The sequence below is a fragment of the Anabrus simplex genome, chromosome 4 (genome assembly GCF_040414725.1).
Source record: "Anabrus simplex isolate iqAnaSimp1 chromosome 4, ASM4041472v1, whole genome shotgun sequence".
In the NCBI taxonomy this organism is placed as follows: Eukaryota; Metazoa; Arthropoda; class Insecta; order Orthoptera; family Tettigoniidae; genus Anabrus; species Anabrus simplex.
In genome coordinates, this window is record NC_090268.1 from 255,186,184 (window position 1) to 255,209,129 (window position 22,946).

The window sequence follows — 22,946 nt, forward strand, 5'->3', positions numbered from 1 at the left end:
AGCGTTATAAAGCTACTTTTGCAATGTAATGACTCTCGACTCTTGCGGGGTTTGAACCTAACTTTGAAGCAATTAGTAACCGTAAGTTTAACCTGTAAAATAAGTTCGACCGTCAAGTATGGCTGTGAACTTCAGATAAATGATTTTGAGCGCAGCACCCACATATCCCCACGGTTGTGGAGCTCTTATTTATTCGTGCTGCGGCCAAGACAGACAGCCGACATGGCCAACCCATTACCGTGGTTCATTAAACGAGCTCAAGCACAAAATCTTGTGTGACAAGTCATTTCACTCCACCCACATTCGGGGTGGGATCACGTGGGAAGACACGTCCATCCATGCAATTAGATTAGAAATTTCACGACATTAGATCATATAATGCATCTCCCTTCACTCAGTGCGAGTGACTGATAAAGCACCTGAGCCAATGTATAGTTCGGGTAAGCGGGAAAGAACCATCCACTTATTACATTTTGCAGTGAGACGAACGTGACCAGGATCTGGTTAACTAAAAGATCATTCTGTACCATTGTAAGGTATACATTATTTCCATAGCTATCTATTAAAAAATTTAGGTTATACTAACCCCAATAGCTCCAGCTGCCCCTGTTGCGGAAGCAAAGCAATACGACTGAGGATGTTATAACGCTGACCACGTGATACTCCAGTATCTGCAGGCCATCTAGCTCGGTAACAGTAGTACCGGCAGGCTAAGGGATTTAATGGGAAATATGCGCCATAGATTTGGGGATTATCTAACTGCAATATCTTGTACGAACAGGGAAGGATCTTGAGACGGAAGTCTAAAGCCGAAAGAAATGTCGAAGCGTGTTTTACGCAAGCTACTGCAGACATGACTCATTCGGTATCTATTTGAGTCATCACACTGAAGTTCTGTTATTTCCTTCAGCACCGCTTTAACTCAATTGTATTATATATAAACATTCATTATCTATGAAAAATCTTCGATAAAGACTGCTTCGCCATAATAATCTCTCGATGAAAATTCGCTCAATACCTACCATCATCCGGCAAAATATTTTTATGCCTACACGCGTATTAAGCTGAGACGCAGGTCCTGGGCTCTATTTGTGACTGAAATCATGCTTTTATATTAGCAGATGGACTGCTCAGTCCTGCAAGGAAAAGTTTGAAGCTTGATTTGAGTAGCAATATTACTGGTGTAATTGTGCCGGCCACGTATTTATTCTCCGTGCAATCGACAGTCAAGAACTACGCGATAGTCATCTTAAATACTAACTCTTATGTTTCTAAAGAGAGTTGTCATATAAAAAAGACGATTTATAAAATAAGATGTTCAATAAGTGTATCATGTCCAATTCAAGAACTGCAATTTGTCTGTTACCCTGTGTCAAATTAGAGTAGAAGTCAAACTACATTTCTCAGATTTTCCACATAAAATATGAGAAAATAGGAAACATTGCCAACGTTTTCCTTTATCGAATTTTAAAGATATTTCCCTCAAAAAAATAATTATAAACGAATCAATCATTCTGGATTCTAATATGAAATATTAGAGTAATGTAAGAATTTCGGTGCAAGACTGGAAAGTAGAGAAAACTTCCCCAATGAGGTGAAAACTTATTTTGTAGATTTCCGCGTTATGTTAGTTCTTTGTTTCCTGTGGAGACTCTGATGTCCCATTTGAACCCAAGAAAATATTCTCAATATGAAACATTCCACAAAATAAATAGCTGTCAAAAAGCAAAACATACATCTATTATTCTTCCAAACAACATACGGTACAAGAAACTGAGGTTAATTATTTATCGTATGTCTTAAAATATGTTACTTTTTCAAATCATATCTCCTTGAACTTCTCAGTGGCAACCTACAGGCATAATCAAACTAGATATATCGCGGCTGAATTCTTGAACGCAAACGCTGCAAAAGGCATTGTTGCAGTACAATACTCTTCACGGAAGCTAGGTTTGCAATTCGTAAAATTCGTACAATTGAGTACCATTCTACAATTTAACGAATCGTTATAAACTATCGTACGGACTTTTAGATTTGATTTGTATGTCGTTTGAAAAAAGAGAAGTTTTGAGTTCTTACCTTATCGCAGAACACCTTGATCTGACAGTACCCTCTATGCGAGAGGGGACCATCCCGAGGATCTTCGTAGGTGTCGATCTGCAGATGGAGAGGGAGACCCTGCCAAGAGAACAAGTTAATAAGAGTGCATGGAAATAAAGATAATAGTAAGCTTAAGGTACAGTGAAATATATATTATAAAACAAATAACTTACAGTCATGAAACTACATATAAGTAATAAAATAACGTCTTTAATTTCTAGGTTTTTGAATGTAGTAAGACAAAATGAGATTCAGTCAGGAAAGTGAAAAAATACACATTTTCACTCAGACATGTTTCTCATTATCATTACATGCCAGAATCTCACATAACTACTGAGGAATAGTTTCATGGTACCATTTGTTCCAAGTTTAGCATTTAGTCTTACGAGAATCTACTGTGAAGAATGAAGCTAAAATATATGGATATATGTTCTTGGTAGTTAGGATTAATATTAAACTCATGAATCGCTGTACAGCTTTTATAGCATTCAACCCGCAGAAAAAATGGCGCACGCTATTGTCATATTCTTGGTTTAGGAATGAGATTAGTCTCAAATTAATACTGAATAGTTGGCGTTGAGTCCAAATTCTGCGTCGAACAACACAGTTCAACATCACTTCTCTATAGATCACGATTCTAGCTCCATTCCGTATACTGATGGTGATCTTTTCTTTAATTTCTTTAATTTTAGCGGAATTTATTTCTTCCAACGTACATGATCCGGTCTGAAGACGATGTATGTAACTCTCTTTTTTGTAATAGTAGCTCTGTACCAATATAAAATGGTGTTAACATCATGTCCACTTTGTATGTACTCTTAACAGTTATTGTAGTTCCTGAAGGAATCAGTAGTTGAAGTTCCCCCCCACCCCGCCTGTGAGTGAATATGGTAGAATACATCTACGATATCCCTTGCCTGTCGTAAAAGTTAACTTACTTGGGCACGTGGGTTTGTGACCACGTGTTCTCTAGAGGAATCTGCCATAGTTTCCATTTCATGAGTTCTACGAAGCTTAAGAGTGATTCATTTTCACGCCCTTCAAAGCCAACAACTTCCCTTTGCCGATACCTTCATTCTTCTAAGGGTAGGATCTGCTACCCCCGCTCCTCAGATTAGAGTTAAGAGGGGATGGTTACCTAGTCGAGCTTCCCCTTTAATGGAATTTTTGTAGACATCCTTTGGCAATATCCCATACATACACACACACGGACTGGTATGGAAGTACAGTATTTATACACTTCAGAATTTGTTACATATGCTAACCGTAGGAGTTTGTTTCTAGAATTTGAGTAAATATCCATGTCCTGGTAGACTCCATTTCTCACAAGGCTCATTAATATATTTCTCATTCATAATGCTTGAGCATGGCATTTCTTTTGCTGTGTTGTTGTACTGGCTATTCACACACTCAGTAAATTAGTGGACTGTCGACTGCTACTGTGGGAGCTGACAGTCTGTAAAGAATTAAGTGGCTCCTCACTTCAAAGAATTTCATATTTTTATAAAAGCTATTCTACAATACACCAAGCAGCTGCGAGTGGGGTGGAGGCCATTCTTCAGGAATGACTTTCTCTATAATCTTATTTCTATGTCTTGAAAATTCTATAAGCAAAGGAAAGAATGTTTTATTGTAATACTTTTTTATTGTATTTAGTGCATTTTGCTAGAGGGCTAGCACGAAGGGAGCGTTCGCGAGAAGTGAAATGTATTTCGTGGTTGAAACATTTTATAGGCTTGTCTGACAGAACTGGGCACTTCCTGTTGCAATAAATCACTTAAAGAGTCTCGACTTGAATGCCGGAGGTTGACGCGCTATCGAATTAAGTGATTCCATCACGCTTAGTAAACAATAAGTTTGTTCTGTTAGCATAAATAACAAGTATGAAAGTGATTGATGTTTCATAATCACTGGTCGTGGGTCCAGTGTCTCCCCCACTTGGACTAACAATAGCCGGTGGTGGTTTATCACTGAGCGATCTTTAGCACTTCTCACTTCACTTGTGAACCTCAACAGACGGTCTGGTTTAAAAGGAAAATACACTAAGTACAAGAAACAACTTGGGGTGCTTAAGAGTTGTTGATACTATGGATTTTAGTTTAATTGTTTTGTTTTCGTGGCTAAAGACGATGCAGTCATCATTCTCAAACCATTTATTCTGTGAGGGTATTTGACGAAAGTTTCTAATGTCTGTTCACGAGCATACTAATAAAAACGTTATTGATTTTATGCCCCACTAACTACTTTTTTGACGGTTTCTTGGAGACGCCGAGGTGCCGGAATTAAGTCCCGCAGGAGTTCTTTTACGTGCCAGTAAATCTACCGACACGAGGCTGTCGTATCTGAGCGCATTCAAATACCACCGGACTAAGCCAGGATCGAATCTGCCAAGTTGGGGTCAAAAGGCCAGCACCTCAACCATCTGAGCCACTCAGTCATAGAGAGAGAGAGAGAGAGAGAGAGAGAGAGAGAGAGAGAGAGAGAGAGAGAGAGAGAGAGAGAGAGAGAGAGAGATCGGATTATCCCTCTTTGTATCATTACCGTCGAAGTGGACTTCTTTTAGTATATTTAATCAACGTGAAAGCAGAAATAATGAAAGCTATTGTGTAACATTTCGATTTTTAAATAATATCTTACATTTTTGACAGATTCAAAAATGATATTATTAAAGTCTTATTTTAATCTGACTTCTTGTTTTATTTTATATTAAACATAGAAAACTAAATAGTGCAACCATTTCATAAGTCATAATAAATTATTTTATAATGACATCATACAAATATAAACACTGTGTGGAAATAAATTTAGTCTCTCACCGGCCAAGAAATACCCCATTATAAAATCAATCAATTTTGTGAAAACAGCATTTCTTTTTCCTTGAATAGATCCTCTGATGGTACAGTAGGGTTAAACCGCAGGGATATCATCTCTCAAATCCGGAATGATTGTTTCACGTTCTCTTCTTAGTTGAAAGATATCCTGCTTACTGAATATATTATACACAGAACCATGACTTATTCTATAGACGTTTCTTGTATGATCTGTAGATTAACTCTGATTAACAGCATTGATATACTGTTTATGAAAAAATTCATATCAATACCTATCTTGAAATTATGTCTTCGCTGAATACAGAATGAATGCATTCACTTTTATGCTGTAAGTAATGAAACTAACAGAAGCAATGTTTTATCGAATTTCTGTGCTGGATCGAACATACAAAACCTTGATCCACTGATAAAACATACTTACTATGTCTTTCTATTTATCTAAAACTCTTACTCAATCACTACCTCTACGTTAGTTTTACGTAGATTGTAAGCGACGTCACCTTTCATTACTATCCTCATTTGTCAAAAATAAAATGAATAAATCGCTCCCGTTATTAAAGAGGATCCACTGTGAAAGGTGAAGGAAAACGTCTTAACATAGCGTGAGAACATGAATTTATATCTTCTCCATATGTCGCTGCTCCATAACGGAACCTTGCATTTAAATCTTGCCCTCGGTCATTATAGAGTACGGGAATACGACCTGTCATGAACTTCGCAGCTGTTAGGAAAATATGAATTACTATTGAGTAGGCTGACACCGTAATCCTGAGTTAAGGCTGTAATAAATATAGGCCTAGTGCAATTTCAAATTATTATTAAACTCTGTCTCCTTAAAAGATATTTAAACATTTTCCAGTATTCCTATCACTGTTCGGCTTGGAGTAGACAACTGGAAGTTTGCCTTTAAAATTAGTATATAAAGGCCTTTACAGATTTAAGACTAGAAACAATATGCTGGGTAGTTGGAAAAGTAATTCCTGTGAAGCTGCACGCTCTAAGGGAGGGAAAAAAGTACGGAAAATCAGAGTCAAACTATGAATACCTCTTCTTGTGCTCTTTTTCGTAATAAAATATTCCTTAACTGGCGTATTAATTCACAGAATGACGCATGAAATATCACCCCCTTTGTTTTATGGATTACGAATTTATTATGAAGAATGGTACAGAACTGATACACGAGAAAATTTCTCTAATGGATACTATGTTGTATATTACATCCGTAGTTTCACCTCATTGCTTCTTGAACACGCATCCCTACATGAGTGATGAGTGACTCTCAGATACAACACTTCAGACAATGTATGGCATAACTTCACGAGAGAGAGTACTGTGTTTTTCTTTTTCGGGTTTCCTGCGGTACAGCATTTCCTTGAGAAAATCAAAATGGGAAAGTCACAAATTATCGTTGACCGAGCCACTCGCATTACTTCAACGTTAGGAGTGTGAATAATAATAATAATAATAATAATAATAATAATAATAATAATAATAATAATAATTGTACGTCCCACTAACTCCCTTTGCGGATCTTGGGAGACGCCGAGGTGTCAATAATTTCAATCCACGGGAGTTCTTTTACGTGCCAGCAAATCTACAGATACGAAGCTGACGTATCTGAGCACCTTCGAATACCACCGGATTGAACAGGGATCGAACCCACCGACTTGAACAAAGTGGGCTAGCGCTCTCCATTTGAACTACGTAGCTCGGAAACACTGATTATATTTTACGTTAAAACTTGCTGCCTTGACCTCGACACTGTCCCGTTCGTTTTTTTGTTTTTTTGTGTTTCATGCAGTAGTATATATTCACCAATGGAAGATGCACGTAATATTTTAATGTAAATATCCGTTTGATACAAGAGAAACTGACAGGTAATGCAGCTGAAACACATTTCACATTGCATGTAACTAATTGAAAGTCACTGAATAAAACACACTCAGTCTAGCGGTCGACTCATTTCCAACACGCCTTTGCATCATCAACAGCTTTGTGTGAGTTCCGAATAATAAGATTTCCTTCCTCAGCGATAACGCCAGGACAGTGGAAAGCTTTTAAGATCACTGGAGCACAAACGACATAGCAACTAATACGGGTAGAAAGGATTATACGCAAAAATGTCTTCTAAAAAGGAAATCATCATTAAGAAATGATGCCCACGAAATAAATCAGGAGAGGAACAAACATGGCGGCAATTGACATACTGGATTAGTGAAGAAGCATTCTTTTTTACTTTCCAGCCAATCGATTCTAATTAGTGACTATGGTGCTCGCTCAGGCAGGTGTGTGGTGTCTACGACATGGTAGCTATATATTGCGTTTTGTGGTCGCTCCTCTGAGACAATGCTCAAGGTAGAAAGGGAAAGCAACACATCAACATATACCTGATTAGCTTTTAAAAATGACTGACAATTACTTAGGAAAAGTATACCATGAAATTCATTCGACAAATTCTTAAAATTAATTTACAATGAGAAGTTTGTAATTCATTGCATTTTTCTCATGCTTGTACTACCTCCTTTGTCTAAGCATCATCTAGCTACGGCGATATAAACACATAGAAACGACGTAGGCAAAAAGATAAAAGGACATTACTCTATGTAGAGCTCTCAATCTAGTCTTCTTTTTTAATGTCTGTTTTACATCGCACCGACACAGACAGGTATTATGGAGACGACGGAGTAGGAAAGGGCTAGGACTGAGAAGGAAACGATCATGGCCTTAATTAGAGTACAGCCCCAGCATTTGCCTAGTGTGAAAATGGAAATCACGCCAAACCATCTTCAGGGCTGCAGATAGTGAGTGAACCCACCATCTTCCGAATGCAAGCTCACAACTACGTGACCCAAGGCAGTACTTTAGTTGTCTCTCAAACTGCATCAACATACAACACTGTTTCACTGTAACACGTTTCATTTTAAATGTGGAACGAATAATATGAGAAGATAATAAATCGATGACATTTTCTTTTACTGTTGAGACTAATTTGCTGGAGAGCTCTGACTATAAAAATGAATATGTATGTTCCACGCGGGGGGGGGGGGGGGGGGGGCTTTAGTGGTCTCATCCAACGCAGTGAATTCGTTTACACAGTTTTGCTTTTCGTACTTGATACTCTGAAACGTAACACTATGAAAGGAGTTTATCACCCTTCGACCGGAGTTAAAGTACAGTAGACTTGACATCAAATGTGAATGAAACACTTCATATTTATCACCTCTGAAAAATGTGAACGAAATTATTTTAGAAACCGGACGGATGAGTCGGACGAGGGTAATCTACTGTAGGCTCCTACGTGATAATACACTTGTTCCTTTATTTGAGAGTCGGAAATGGCGGGGGAGGGGCGTTAAATGTATAATATCGAGTTCATTGGATGACATGCACAAAAAGCCTCCCCTTTTTGTCAGTGGAGGTAAAATAATTAAAACAAACTCCATGGCACAACAGCCCCGACGGGCGATCGCTGCTCAGCCTGAATGCCTGCAGATTACGAGGTGTCGTGTGGTCGGCACGACAAATCCTTTCAGCTGTTATTCTTCGCTTTCTAGACCGCGTTCGCTATCTCATCGTCAGATAGCTCCTCACCTGTAATCATGTAGGCTACGTGGACTTCAAACCAGTCCTCAGGTCCAGGTAAAAACGCTGACCTGACCGGGAATCAACCCGAGGCTCCGGACCCCTCCACCACGGGGCTGGCAAGTGAAATAATTGATTATATATTTGTTATTTTAGAAATACGTAGACCTTCTCCCGTAAGTGTAGGTCTACTTCCTGATCAGTACTGTTTCAAGGTAATGCACTATTTCACCTCGTCCCTTGCACTCCCTGGATGCTATTAACAGTGCAATGTTCTTCGACCGCTGAAGGTCATGAAAATAAGCATATAAATGGTTGTTGATGTTACTGACGATCAAAATTAAAGATATTAAAAATTCAGTTACGAAATATTATTTTTTTTTCATCAGAAAGTGCTCGTTACATTTGCATGCATAGATCGTAAAAATCAACTAACGTTGATTTAGATTATTAACGCAAATTACACCAAAATAAGTCATTAATATTCAAATAGAGCAGTTTTAAAGAATAGGCAATGCTTTAATTGACAGCGTGCAAAGAGGAGTTTACAGGCTCGGAAAATGCACTAAAGATTTGGAGATATTACTTGTGAATGAGCAGTGTTGAATTATTTTGGTTATTCTGAAGTGATTCATTCTTTAAAGTTTACTGTGAAGATAATTTGTAAAAAGACCTTTTTGAACCAAGTGACTGCGTTTTACGTACAGGATAAAATTCATATTCGGTATCAGGGTGCGAAATCAGAAAGAAGTGGTAGGGAGGGGGGGGGGGACGAACATAGGGCTTAGCTACTAGAGTTTATTTCAGGCAGTATCCGGCGGGGGAGGGAGTATAAAATTTCCCTGTAATTTAATTACCCCCTCCCCCCAGAAACATCTAAATTTTAAGTCTTTCTGTTTGAATTTTGTTGTTATAACGAAAATGATGATTATTAGAACGTTATTCCAATCAGCTGAGAAGTTTATGAAAGACTGCCGCTTTCTTAAGGATGGCTAGACGAGGCGCGATTTGTCCTGATTTCTTTCTTTCTTAGTGGAACCTTCCTCTACCAGGGCTATGTGTTGAGTGAACAAATTTGTCAGTTTGTACAGTGCTTAAGTGAATATTGTCCTATTGGCTACCTATCGGAAACACACACTCTGCAAGAAGTACAGGAGTGGTGTAAGCTCGAGCAATGACAAGGGAGTAGAGCTTCAAGTAATTTATACTTTTGCCCGGGTTTCAGATGGACTTGTCAGAGTGAAACATGAGCAATAGGCTGCAGGTCCGGATTGCCACTGCTGCGTTATTTCATTGCTCAAGATCTGGCAGTCATTTGAATTATTGCTGACGTTTTTACGACAGTAAAATTATTAATTTCAGTAATAAATTATATGTGTTCTACATTTTCCTCCTTATTTTATAATGAAAGAACCCCCACGCAAATTTTATTGGGGGGAACTTTTGAGATAAAATCGTCGGTGGGGGGAAAATCCCTGTTCGGATTGCAAATTCTTTTGTTTTACCTTTATCTTGGTATAATGATTAAAACAAAACTTATTAAAAAAACTATTTCTATTTTCGTTGTGAATGATGAATTGTCTCCTCAGCTGACCATCTGGCGAAGATACTGACGTAGTGGACAATCATTCTACATTTGTTGAAGTTTTCATCAATGTAAGTGCCAGGAACGGCGCTGATCGTCATTTGTAAGGGTGTTTTATTACGAGCACGAGCATGTTGCCACAATTGTACACAGTAAATACTGTCGGTAAACAGGCTTTAGTCCCAAAGAGTGCTACCGTGCAACATGACTCTGATCATTGATATTTAAATATTATAGTAGGAACTCTGATATAAATTCCTACATGAAACAAGTGTGAAGTACAAAGTATACAAAGTGTATATCGTCGTCGCACCTGAAGAAAATCGTTGTGTGAAATATTTTAGCTTAGAACGTTGGCTGGTAAGGTTCTGTCATCTAATGTTCAATATTATGCGACAACTGTGAAGGAATTCTCGCTCTTCAGAGTAGATGTGCTGCGGGTCAGTATTTCTCCAAAAATATTACCACACAACGGTTCTCGCAGGCGCAACGATTATGTAACTTTCACTGTTGATTTTGAGTCTCGCTATAGTGGGATAAAATTCTCTTTTATAAGGTCAGCAGTTTGAAATTATTTTACTGTAAATGGAGGGTTGAAGAAATGGTTCGTATACTTCAATATTAAAGATGTCTATTTTATCCCCCCTCGTTCTCAAATAACTAACTAACTAACTTATAGTAGCGCTCAAAATTACTTTGTAGAGAAACTTCCATTAAAAATAGGCCCATTGACAAATTCAATAAAACAAATCAAATCACCAAGTGAGCTTAAAAAAGAGAATTTGATTTCCATTTCAGGTCTAAAGGTCAAATCGTAGATAAAACTCATAATTATTCTGGCTCAGAAATATTTTGTACAAAGGAAACAAAAAAGTACAACTACAGATTGGCTTCCGATTTAAAAGACTACGTTTTCGCATATCCCTTTGACTATTATTTCGGCACATCTCGATGGCATGGAGTCAATGAGCTCGACAAAGCGCTGTTGGTGAATTATTTTCTCCACGCGTAGACAGTTCTGTGTTTTAAGTCGTCCTTATTGGTGCAGGCTATTTTCTGAACATATCCATCCAACTTACCTAAATATGTTCTCTTGGGTTCATATCCAGACTTTCTGCTTAATTAGTGCATTTCTAACATGGATAAAGGTGCGTTTTGGTTTTTATCGTGTGGAAAGATCCGTGTAAGTGGCGTATTATTTCCTGTATGACGATCATATAAATTATTAGTGTATCACTGTACTTGGATTAGCCCGTTTTCCCATCAATATCGACCAGATGGCCAACACCACTTCTAAAGAAACAACCCCCACCATCATGTTCCCTCCCCCATGATTCATAGTTGGTACTTTGTATCTTTCGTTGTTTCTCTTTTTGGTAGACCATCGGATATACTGCATTCCATCTGATAACAGACTGAACTGGTTCTCATCACTTCAAAGCACTTTGGAACAATTGTCAACGGTCCATGTTGCATAATTTTTCGAATACTGTGTGTCTCAATAGATCTCCTACCATTCAGATCTATAGCTGCTAATTTTCATTTAACCATAAAAATGTACTTTCATCCGATGCGTCCCCTCTAGGTGGTGAGTTACTGTCCGAAAGGATTGTTTAGAATCAGCCACCAACAGCCTATAAATGATTGTCTTCTTTGGTGTTGTTTACAGAGGCCGACCACTTCGGGAATTGTTCTGAAAAGTCCCTAGTTTCTTTTCAAGGTTCCAAACTCTTTTGCAAGGTGCAACTGCGTTCGATTTTATTAAGTCTTCTTAACTCTACAAAACATTACAGCAATTCCAAAAAACCAAGGAAACAGTTTTTGGGACACATTCCAGAGTTCTGAATACTAGTTTGTTTAATTTTTAAACCACCACAAAAATACATTTGAGCTAACATTAAATAAAAATTTATTGATGAAAGAAATGTTTACCTTTAGTACACGAAAACCAAAGCGACGTTATGCAGTCTGTTTTCTGAACCATTGTACTTTCTTTTAGTCTACTCTTTTGATTTTTGTTACAGGTATACAGTCCTGCCAACAAAATACCTCTCGTACAAAATACTTTTGAGCGCTACTAAAAAAAACACACACACAATACTGCATTCTATTATAATGTCGTACTTTCTAACATTACTAAACTCAAAAGAAAATTTGTAATGGCTTTCTTTGCAGCACTGTCACTACAAAACCAAGTTACCGTAACTATGTAAATAATTACTGGAATACAAATGGAACCATGAATGAATACAAAGCAGACATACTGGTGGACATAGTTCAGCTGACACTCGAATCTAATAAAGCATGAACATGTTAGTTTAAATACATTTCCCTTCAACATAGATAAAACACTGTACGATATTCTTATCGTAACAACATATTGCTATAGTCTATGACTATAAAATTCGGCCTATGGGCTCATTTCACAATTTCTCCATCTCGTACAGCAATATGATTAGTTACGATATACACATCGTAAATAACTATCACCCCACACATACATACATATAAATTAATGTACTTACTTTGACTCCTTTCTGACTGCTGAAGTCCGTACTCAAACACTGCACAGCAATGCTTATCTGAAAGGACAAAGGAATGATTGCTTTCATGATGTACTGAGACATGTGAGCACATGAGGGCTTTTAACTGAAGGATTCGTTTTTATAGTCATTAAAAATACAAGCTTCGCCTGGTGAGGTCATCAAGCTGCTACAAGCTATCAATAAAACTGTTCGTGAATGATGTCAGCTCCCGGGTAGTCGTGACTTCCAAAGTGCACTACAATCAGAGAAGTGTTTGTCTGAACATGCAAGGACAACAACAAACTGTAACAATTTTAACTACACAGGCAAATGGTGTTTATGAAACGTACTAAAGTGGAGACTATATTAATATATATATCTGCAACAAACAAAAGTCAGAACTCGAACAAAAGACGAATATTTTGCTTGAACTAATGTATCAAGCTGAATAAAACCAGTTCAGTAACATCTTACAAACACAGATGCCTGGAATCGAACCACAGAACTCCAAATTAATGTGTTACTTTTCTGATGTGATGATTGTCACCTTATGCTATACATGATGAAATGGCGTATGGCTTTTAGCGCCGGGAGTGTCCGACAACATATTCGGCTCGCTAGGCGCAGGTCTTTTGATTTGACTTCCTCAGGCAACCTGCGCGTCATGATGAGGATGAAATGATTATGAAGACGACACATACACCCAGCCCCCGTGCCAGCGAAATTAACTAATGATGGTTAAAATTCCCGACCCTGCTAGGAATCGAACCCGGGACACCTGTGACCAAAGGCCAGCACACTAACCATTTAGCCATGGAGCTGGACGATATACATGATATGAAATATAAACGAAAGCTTGCAATTGTATGCCACTAAATGTCGCGATTATAGCAACGGGACCTCTAGTTTTGTCTGGAATCCGAACTATAAGGACGTGATGTTCATTTCAAATGTCTGCATCAGCCAGGCCGGCGAAGAGTGGGGGGGGGGGGGGTAATAGGGATTAGACCCCCTTCCCAATGGAAATTTTACAAAAAAGAAAATAAACTGACAAACAAACATTCAGAGACATAATTGTAGAACCAACAGATCTGTTGAATCTATTTTCTAAGAAGCCTCGACAGTTTGATTGTAGATTGTAAACTGAACATACCAGGTGCAAGTCTTTTAATTTGACTCCCTTAGGCGACCTGCGCGTCATGATGATGAAATTATTATGAAGATGACACATACACCCAGCGAAGAACTATTGCCCTGATCGTATTGAACTTCATCTGTATTTTAATACAAGTTTTGTTTTCGTGAATGGAAGTGGTTCACTAATCGTTTTTGTGACCCAGTTTCAATGGACAACCTTGATATTGACCTCCAGAGCCGTAACGCTACCATTAACCTTCATACACTTATCCATAATTCATCCATAATCCAAAGTTCCAGTTGAATGTGATACCTGTTATGTTCCTGACAATATTGTCTGGGACAGTGAATATTCGAGTTTCCCCAACTCCCAGCTACTCAAATGTACCATTCATCCAATGTGATGAATGTCTTTTACATTTCTGCTTAACAAATTTGTACATCAAGAGACACAAACATCTCGGTATAATACGTAGGAACAGCTAAAATTAGTAGAGTAATTATTTGTAGCCGAGTTCCATGTCGTATACCAATATCGATCTTATTACCGCTATGGACAGCTACAATTGCTACAATGACAGCTGACAATATTACTGGATTTACGTCCCACTAACTTCTTTTACGGTTTTTCGAGAGGAGTTCTTTTATTTGCTGGTAAATCTATCGACACGGGGCTGACGTATTTGAGCACCTTCAAATACTACCGGACTGAGTGAGGCAGGATTAAACCTGCCAACTTGGGCTCGGAAGGCCAGCGCCTTTAACCGTATGCGCCACTTACCACAGCTAATAACAGCTGAAGTTTCCAGTGAATTTTATTTTATACCTCTATTAGTCAGTCAGGCTCTCGACCAATTCTTGATCCAAAAAATATGCTTTCATATAGTCAATATCGGCCAGAAAACTGATAAACAGCAAATTTCAAGCCCCGTGGACAATTCAACACAAGAATTTGAAAAGAAAATTCGTTCCGTAGCACGACAAAATGCATTCAACGTCTTTTGCTGCCGATGGTGACTAAGGACCAATTTTTGTGGATTAAGGTTTCTATGAAGTTTCAATCTCATTGTAAATGTATATGAGTACTATGCATGGAAGACATTATTTTCATGAAAATTTCTTTCATATGTACTGCAGAAGAGAGTAGCTCTCGCAGTACAGCGCTGGCCTTCTGAGCCCAACTTGCCAGGTACGTTCCGGGATCAATCCAGTTTTATCTGAAGGTGCACAAATACGTCAGTCTCGTGCCTGTAGAGTTACTGGCACGAAAAATAACTTCTGTGGGACTAAATTCCAGCATTTCGGCGTCTCCTTCAACCATACACTTTTTCGAAAACCGTAAGATGAATGGAAATTTAATTTTCTCTCATTAAGACGTAAATAGGAATGAGTGAGAATGAGAATGTATGTCTGTTTTGGCGATACGTTTTGATCGAGGGAGTTAGAACAGTTAACAGCTACTGTACAGTGCAGGTGAAGATCTCCGAGCCCTTGAGTTGCATGTCTCACACGCCGTACGAATTGTGCAAAGAAACTACTGACTGTTGATCCAGAGCCAAGAGAAGTATCGCACCACCCTTCTTTAACATACAGTCTATAGAATTATTAAATGTATAATTACACTCTTCTCACTGCTAACACAGTGGGCGTTCTTTCTGTACAAACAACATTATTTCCTTTAGAAACAATTGCTTCTTTGATCTCGCAGGATGTAAAGCATCTCGGCGCGGTCCATCTGATGCTATCTCGGCAATAACGGTACACTGTCAAAAGGTTACAGGTTAATGGCTTTTCATGTTTTATCTTGCATCTCGCCTTTTAATTAGTTTTTACCTCCAGCAACATTCAAATTGTGCTGTTTTCAGATACATAATACGCCATTTGTCATTCCTAAACCTTGACGTACAATGAGAAACAATACAATTGGTGTGATATATGGCTCTTCTGTGATGAACAAGACAGCAATGGCTACGTTTACTTGGCTTAAGACTCGCCGCTCCACGATGCGAACCACTGGCTTATTTAAAAAGTAAATAACAAGTAATATTTTGAATACTTGTAAATATTGCTTGAAATGTTCATTAAGAGCTTCTGAAAAATATAAAGGAATTAAAAACCCAAACCATTGAATTTTATATATTTTGTATTTGTATAATTTTCCTTTTGTTAGTAAACTAAGTAATAATTCACTTGTATCATTAGAACTGACAATCACATTCAAGAATTACGGCGAGTTTGAATGTCCTTTGTTGTTGTTTTACTATCTTGTGTTTTCCCGTATCGAAGTTGCCGTATCGTGGATGTCCAGTCACTATCGGAGGTTCCACGTCCAGGATAATCTTCTTCACCCTTGTCCTCGATTTCATTCTCTCTTGCCTTTTATGATTAGTTGTATCAGGCTGTTTATTGTCATTTGGGAAGATGTGACCGGAAAAGGGCTGCTTTTCTGCATTATGCGACGGTTACGACTTCACTTGAGTTCAGATCATGATGGAGTATCTCCTCGATGGTGACGTGGCTAACCCATGAGATATTCAAGATTCTACAAAACACCCACATTTCAAAGGCCTGCAAGTCACCGGAGATATATTATTTTCGAATATCAATATATCACTCAACAGAATTAATTTATTGGAAAGGATCTAATTTGAAGGATACCAATATCATTCCTCTAATATTTATAAATATTCTTATCAGCCCACAAAGGCTGCAGGGGCATATTCCTCTCTAAGAATCGTATTTACCGTACTATTTAACAAGGGTTTACATCAAAATTTGATATTTCCACTGTGTGTCCCTACGCAAGAAACACGTAAGAACCTGATTATGACAGAGTTAATGTTTTTTTTTTGCTGATGGCTTTACGTCGCACCGACACAGATGGGTCTTATGGCGACGATGGGATAGGAAAGCCTAGGAGTTGGAAGGAAGCGGCCGTGACCTTTATTAATGTACAGCCCCAGCATTTGCCTGGTGTGAAAATAGGAAACCACGGAAAACCATCTTCAGGACTGCCGACAGTGAGATTCGAACCCACTATTTCCCTGATGTAAGCTCACAGCCGCGCGCCCCTGACCGCACGGCCAACTCTCCCGGTAGACCAGGATTAAAGAATTATTTATATTGCAGGAAGTCACCCTCATCGGAGGGTCTGCGTTACAAGGGCTGCACTCGTCTAGAAATAGCCACACGAAATTATTATTGCAGGAAGTCATGTACCAACGGAACAATAGAGTTTTAAAAATTAACTTCCATTTACAGGAACATTTTCTTAGTTACCTCAGAATTCTTCTAGACTAACTGGATAATTAGTGATAAGAATTGCTTTTGACTGCGGACACCCCTGGACGCACACTTTCCTCTCGTCTCGACTGTACCATGCTTACGCCTGATATTAGGCTAGACCTTGACTGCTTTAGGCCGCTCCTTAAGAGTCAGGTCACGCAAGCAGCACCGTGGGTAATTAGGTAGCTCAATTGTCGGGACGCAATCGACAAAGAGAAAAAAACCTTAATTGTTGTCATAAATCTTACCCCCACCTCATCCAAATTGCACATTTCTTGACTATAATTAAGGTTACATTGCACTGCTTATAGGCTGTAAAAGATAAAGGAGAAAATAGACCCCTCTATGGTATGTACCGTGATCATTACCCCATCGTACCATATCATAGAACCACCCTAAGTGTAAAGGTTGTCAAGAATGATCGGTTAATCATTCAATAATAAAAGTAAAATATTTTGCCCCTTAAAACGAGCACATCTTTCATATCCTTTAAATATATTCCCCTCACTACCGTGAAATCATATTCCATGCATTTTTTTTACATTTTATTATATGATCGACGTCTGGATTTGCCATAGAAAAACTAGGTGCCTTGGTATGAAAATCAAGGAATTCGCACTGTTACGAGTGACCTTGAAGTTCAGTTTTAAAACAAGAATGAACAATCCATATCCATGTTAACAATCCATATACAGTTTTCATATGTCCTCAAGTACATGAGACTGATATCTAAAAATGAATGAGCAACAACATATATATCGTGAAATAGAATAAGACTTTATATAATTGACCTGAATGTGCAAGAATGGGGAGCTCTGGTAAGTTCCCGTTTTATATGTGCAATGATATTTCCAAGTTTTTCTCATTATTTCTTAACGGATCATTGAGAAGAGAGTGAATGTTTAGGCAGACCTTTCCTGTATTTGGAATTCAAAATAATTTGTTCCGTATACTGATCTACACCTGTGAAACATATTTCTGCGGTCCATGAATTCCACTTCCAACCATCCTTTAAGTCACATTTCCTCGCTAGATTCATCATGGATCAAGAGTGCTTGCAAAAATTTAGCGTTGCGATATTTGGCTACAGTGGTAATTTTCTCCGAGATGAATTCAAGCGAGAAAATTATTCACCTCCAACGACTTTAACGAGTAGGATGTTTTCTGTCATTGCACTAAATGTAATATTGAACGAAGAGAAGTATGACATACATTTTTATTTTTCGCGTATATTAATATTCACAGAAATTATTCATAAATTATCACTTAGGTTCTGGATCTGAAAATTACCACAATAAAGAAATTAATATCAAAAAATCTAGAGTGGGTAATGCATAATGTCCGTGGATTGTAATAGGGAAAGACTTAATAGATTTACGTTCCACTTTAGATAGTTTCACCCTGATTGGTATATTATTTTTAAACTAAACATTATTGTAAACTTATTCCTACGGGAGTATTAGTGAATATCTATGAAATGGCGTTGAGGTGTTACAAAAGAAGGGCAATAAAGAAAAATCTCACCTTGGCCGAGCTCTCCATAGGGTTCCAATAAACGGCGATGGCATTGTGTGCAACTTCTTCGATGCAGCCGACTAGACCAACGCTGTTCTTTGTGTCTGCAACATTAATGTAGACTTATTACTAACACAGGATTTGACACTATTGCAATAAAAGTGTAAGTACACCATTCACAATGGCATGCAATGATTCAGACTTCAAAAGAGGAAAAAAAAACTTACCCAATCATCCATTTGACAAGCATGAAAAAGATTAAAATAGAACCATTAGTACTCTATTAGCATGGATTAGAGTGAATTAATTTCACAACACACTGAACAATAATAGACGTCATTCAAGCATGTCTCCATGCCTACACTCAGATATGATTAGCAACTTAACGGTGCCCTTGACAATACTAAACCGAGTGATACCAGCGCCAAACTTAGTGTAATCTACTTTCTCGCTCAAAACTATGAATGAGTACTGATATTCTCTTCCAATAAACGGGTTATTCTAGTAATAATCTGGTCTCGGCCAGTTTTCTGTTACAGCCAATGAATCGCTCAGAAAAAACTGGTCCAACTTAAAGATCCGCCTACAGTATGATCCAAAGAACGTTAAAAGTACACGAAAATATAAGGGGGGTTTGCTTTATCATACAAGTATGTAGTCTATGTTGGTATTCAGCCCGAAGGCTGGTTTGATCCTCCACAGCTCCAACAGCTGTCATAAATAGCCTAGGCGTAACTAAAGAGCCGTACTAGGGAAATGTGGAGTGAGGTACTGTTCCGTTATTTTCCTCACCGAGCCAGAAGTTGCTATTGCATATCAGTCTTCCAAGGCCACTGAAATTTATGCACCAACCGATCCTATAAGCGATATTTTTGCACCATTCATAACAGTGACTGGCCGCATAAAGAATGGTATTACTAGCATCACTCATACCTCAGTCACTTTCATTATCATGCATGTATTATGTAATGCTTATTACATCTGGATTGGAACTGTGTTACAGGCATATGCCATAATGAAATAAATTATATAAATATTACAGATCATTCACTGAAGACCAGATTATTTTATTATTATTATTATTATTATTATTATTATTATTATTATTATTATTATTATTATTATGCCACTTTTCAACTTGATAGATCGCGAATGCGGACTTTACCCTGTTTTACAATTGGATGTCTTTCCTGATGCCAACTATTTGTGAGAACCAGCATATATGTAAATTACTTGATGGACAATTGCTCCCACAGCACTAAAACTCGTTTTATAGGCCATTTTGGCACAATGTTTAATATTGTGTACCCTTGTTCACTCCTCCTTCGGAAGGGAAAGTGTACTATGAATGTGTCTGAAAATTTTGTTGAGATTGGTGCTATGTATAATAATTTCAGTCATATTCATTCAATTTTTAATTTGTAACAATGTACTATGTAACGCCTGTTATGTATGGAGTGTAACTCTGTTGTAGTCATGTCAGAAATAAAAAGTAAAAAAACATCATGCCATGAATTACAGAAAAAAGGTATAGTTCGGGTCTATATACCGATTTAGGAAGAGCATACAGGGAGTGCTAGGCAGTAAGTAAATTGATTTGGTATATAAACGATGTCTTATTCAGTCAGTATAAACTATACTCTTATCTAGTAAACACACACTCCATTTCACCATGCCATTAGAGACACCTGGATATGTGCAGTATTCATCAATAATTCTGCCACAATCTAAGGCAAATTTTCTAGCTACGCAGTTCAGTAATGCATACACTCCTATCCCAGAATAGTTTTCTCTATTCTCGACCAAATTTCATACTGTAACATATCATTTGATTGACCTAAGAACTTATCCCGACGAGAGTTAATTAATGCTAATTTATCATTTCTCTTGCCTTTGTTTGAGTTTCATATGAATAAAGGTTGTTTATTCTGTGTTTACTGACCACAACCTTCGAAAGTCATGTTATCAGTACCAATGATGGTACTCATATTACCATCTGACGAATACCGTGAACGAACATAACAAGGACGTCAGATTACATTTTTATCTTTTTTCCTCTGGTGATTTAAATGGAAGTCACAATTGCTAATATCGATAACTGGTAAAACATTTTTTTCAATTTGTGTAATTGCGTTCAAGCCAATAACGAATGTAACTAATGCATCGAAGTAACTAACTCGAGTGATTTTTGAAATTCTTCTTAGAAAGTTGTAGATTAGTGCACACTAAATGGAGTTGTGAGATCCCGAAAGGTCCAGTGAGCTAACTGCAAAACTGACACTGTATGAGGTTTATGTTAAGATTCTGGGTTATTATCTACCTACGCTTAATAGCATAATGATAGCCCATTGACGTTACTTGCTTTCTCTCTTGGACTGAGAAGTTCGGAAATTCGATTTAGATTAAATGGTCAGTATAATCCTGGCAAGATGCTGTAGTGTCAAGTTTCACTTAGCACCATTACTTGTCCATAAACCGGTTGGCAATCGGAAACACCTACACAGCACAGCGCATTACTTAGAATGAACTGTACATTAATGCGTGTTTTGTTGTAGATGTTCTACATTATCATTAACCAATGAGCTTAAGCTACTGTAATGTTTCTTACAGTATCCTGAAAATTAGGAATTTCACTTCAAACTGTGTAAACAAAGTTTTTTTTTTTTTTTTGCTAGGGGCTTTACGTCGCACCGACACAGATAGGTCTTATGTCGACGATGGGATAGGAAAGGCCTAGGAGTTGGAAGGAAGCTGCCACGGCCTTAAGGTAGAGCCCCAGCATTTGCCTGGTGTGAAAATGGTAAAACACGGAAAACCATCTTCAGGGCTGCCGACAATGGGATTCAATCCCACTATCTCCCGGATGCAAGCTCACAGCCGCGCGCCTCTACGCACGCCAACTCACCCGGTGTAAACAAAGTTATTGTTGGCTTTTTGAATAGAAGTTTAAAAACTTCTCATTCCGCATAATCGTAGGGCTTCATGGCTAAATGGTTAGCATGCTGCTTCGATTCCCGGAATCGTCGGAAATTTTAACTTTGATCAGTTCATTCCCCTGTCTCGTAGGCTGGCTGCTTTCGCCGGCTTTAACATTATAATTTACCATAGTTACGGACCCTATCTTCACAAACGTGCAGGTCGCCTCTACAGTGTCAACTTGAAAAACCTATATCAGGCCTTTCCGGAGACAACATGGCATTAAATTCTACATAACTGAGTAAAATACAATGCTAGCAATATATTATAAATAACTGCAAGTGCAGACTTAAAGTTCTAAAGTTGGTGGTGGTGCTTTCTTTTAAAATAGTAAATCCTAGCAACCATTCCCTCTTAACACTAATCAGGTGAAAATAGGAAATAATTAGGAAGTTCGAAGAATTAGAGCATCGGTAAAAGAAAGGGAAGGGCGTGGAAATGATAACATCTAGGTCATCGGCCCCTAATGGTACGAAATGTAATGACAATGCAAAAGTTCGAAATCATCCACTGGCCAGAATAAAAAAAAACACGCGATGATGAAGAATGAATGGACGTATACGAATTTACAACAATCAGTGGATCTGACCCAGCAACTATCATAAACAATAGTATTCCTGACCAAGGGACTGCTTCTAAAGCACAAACCTGAATCGAATATACTTGTTGTCTAAGACGACACACGTCTTGTTGAGCACTAACTGCTACGACAACCCGAGCTGCAATAGCCTACTTACAACAATAACCCCATTCCTCAAGAGGGGGAGGCAGTAATCATACAGATGTGCAAAGACTAATAGAATGTGCAGGAATTAACAATGTGAACATCGTGTGGACATCAACTGCTCTTTCCCCGTACTACAAATCTTAAAATCTGTTTTACATGGATTACGCTGCTTAGTAGCGCATGGTACTTCGACAGGCTTATGGCGCCTCTCACAACCTGCACTATTCAATTCAAAATCATAAAAATGTGATTCTTCATGTAACAACCACATATCAATAATAATAATAATAATAATAATAATAATAATAATAATAATAATAATAATAATCGTATGGCCTCAGCTACTGTGTGCAGACATTTCAATTTGACGCCATCTGGCTGTCTGCTCGTCAATTTCGACGTTCCGTTTTACTCTGGGCCCACTAGATGGCCGACCGAGTAAACCGAAACTCTCTTGGGCGTCTGTGGCTGAGATTTTAATTAATTTTGTCGGGTAAACACCAAATGTGTCATCAGAGATCTTTTACATGTCGACATCGTACGACATGGAGTGTCGAATGGACTTTTTTCCGCCCTTCAAAAATCCGACTACCTCTGCCAGGTTTGAACCCGCTATCTTGAGATCGGGAGGCCGACACTCTACCGCTGATCCACAGAGGCAGCTATCAATTAATTATATTTAC

General features: G+C 38.1%; 1 protein-coding gene across 1 annotated transcript in view; it reads right to left on the reverse strand.

Moving 5' to 3' along the window:
- grh (grainy head) overlaps nucleotides 1-22,946 on the reverse strand; it is a 190,892-nt gene that overhangs the window by 30,432 nt on the left and 137,514 nt on the right. The window contains exons 7-9 of the mRNA XM_068227385.1: nucleotides 18,570-18,664; nucleotides 12,624-12,680; nucleotides 2,080-2,178 (exon numbers count right to left, since the gene is read on the reverse strand). Coding sequence (XP_068083486.1) covers nucleotides 2,080-2,178; nucleotides 12,624-12,680; nucleotides 18,570-18,664 — 251 coding nt within the window. The remainder of the gene's footprint in view (nucleotides 1-2,079; nucleotides 2,179-12,623; nucleotides 12,681-18,569; nucleotides 18,665-22,946) is intronic.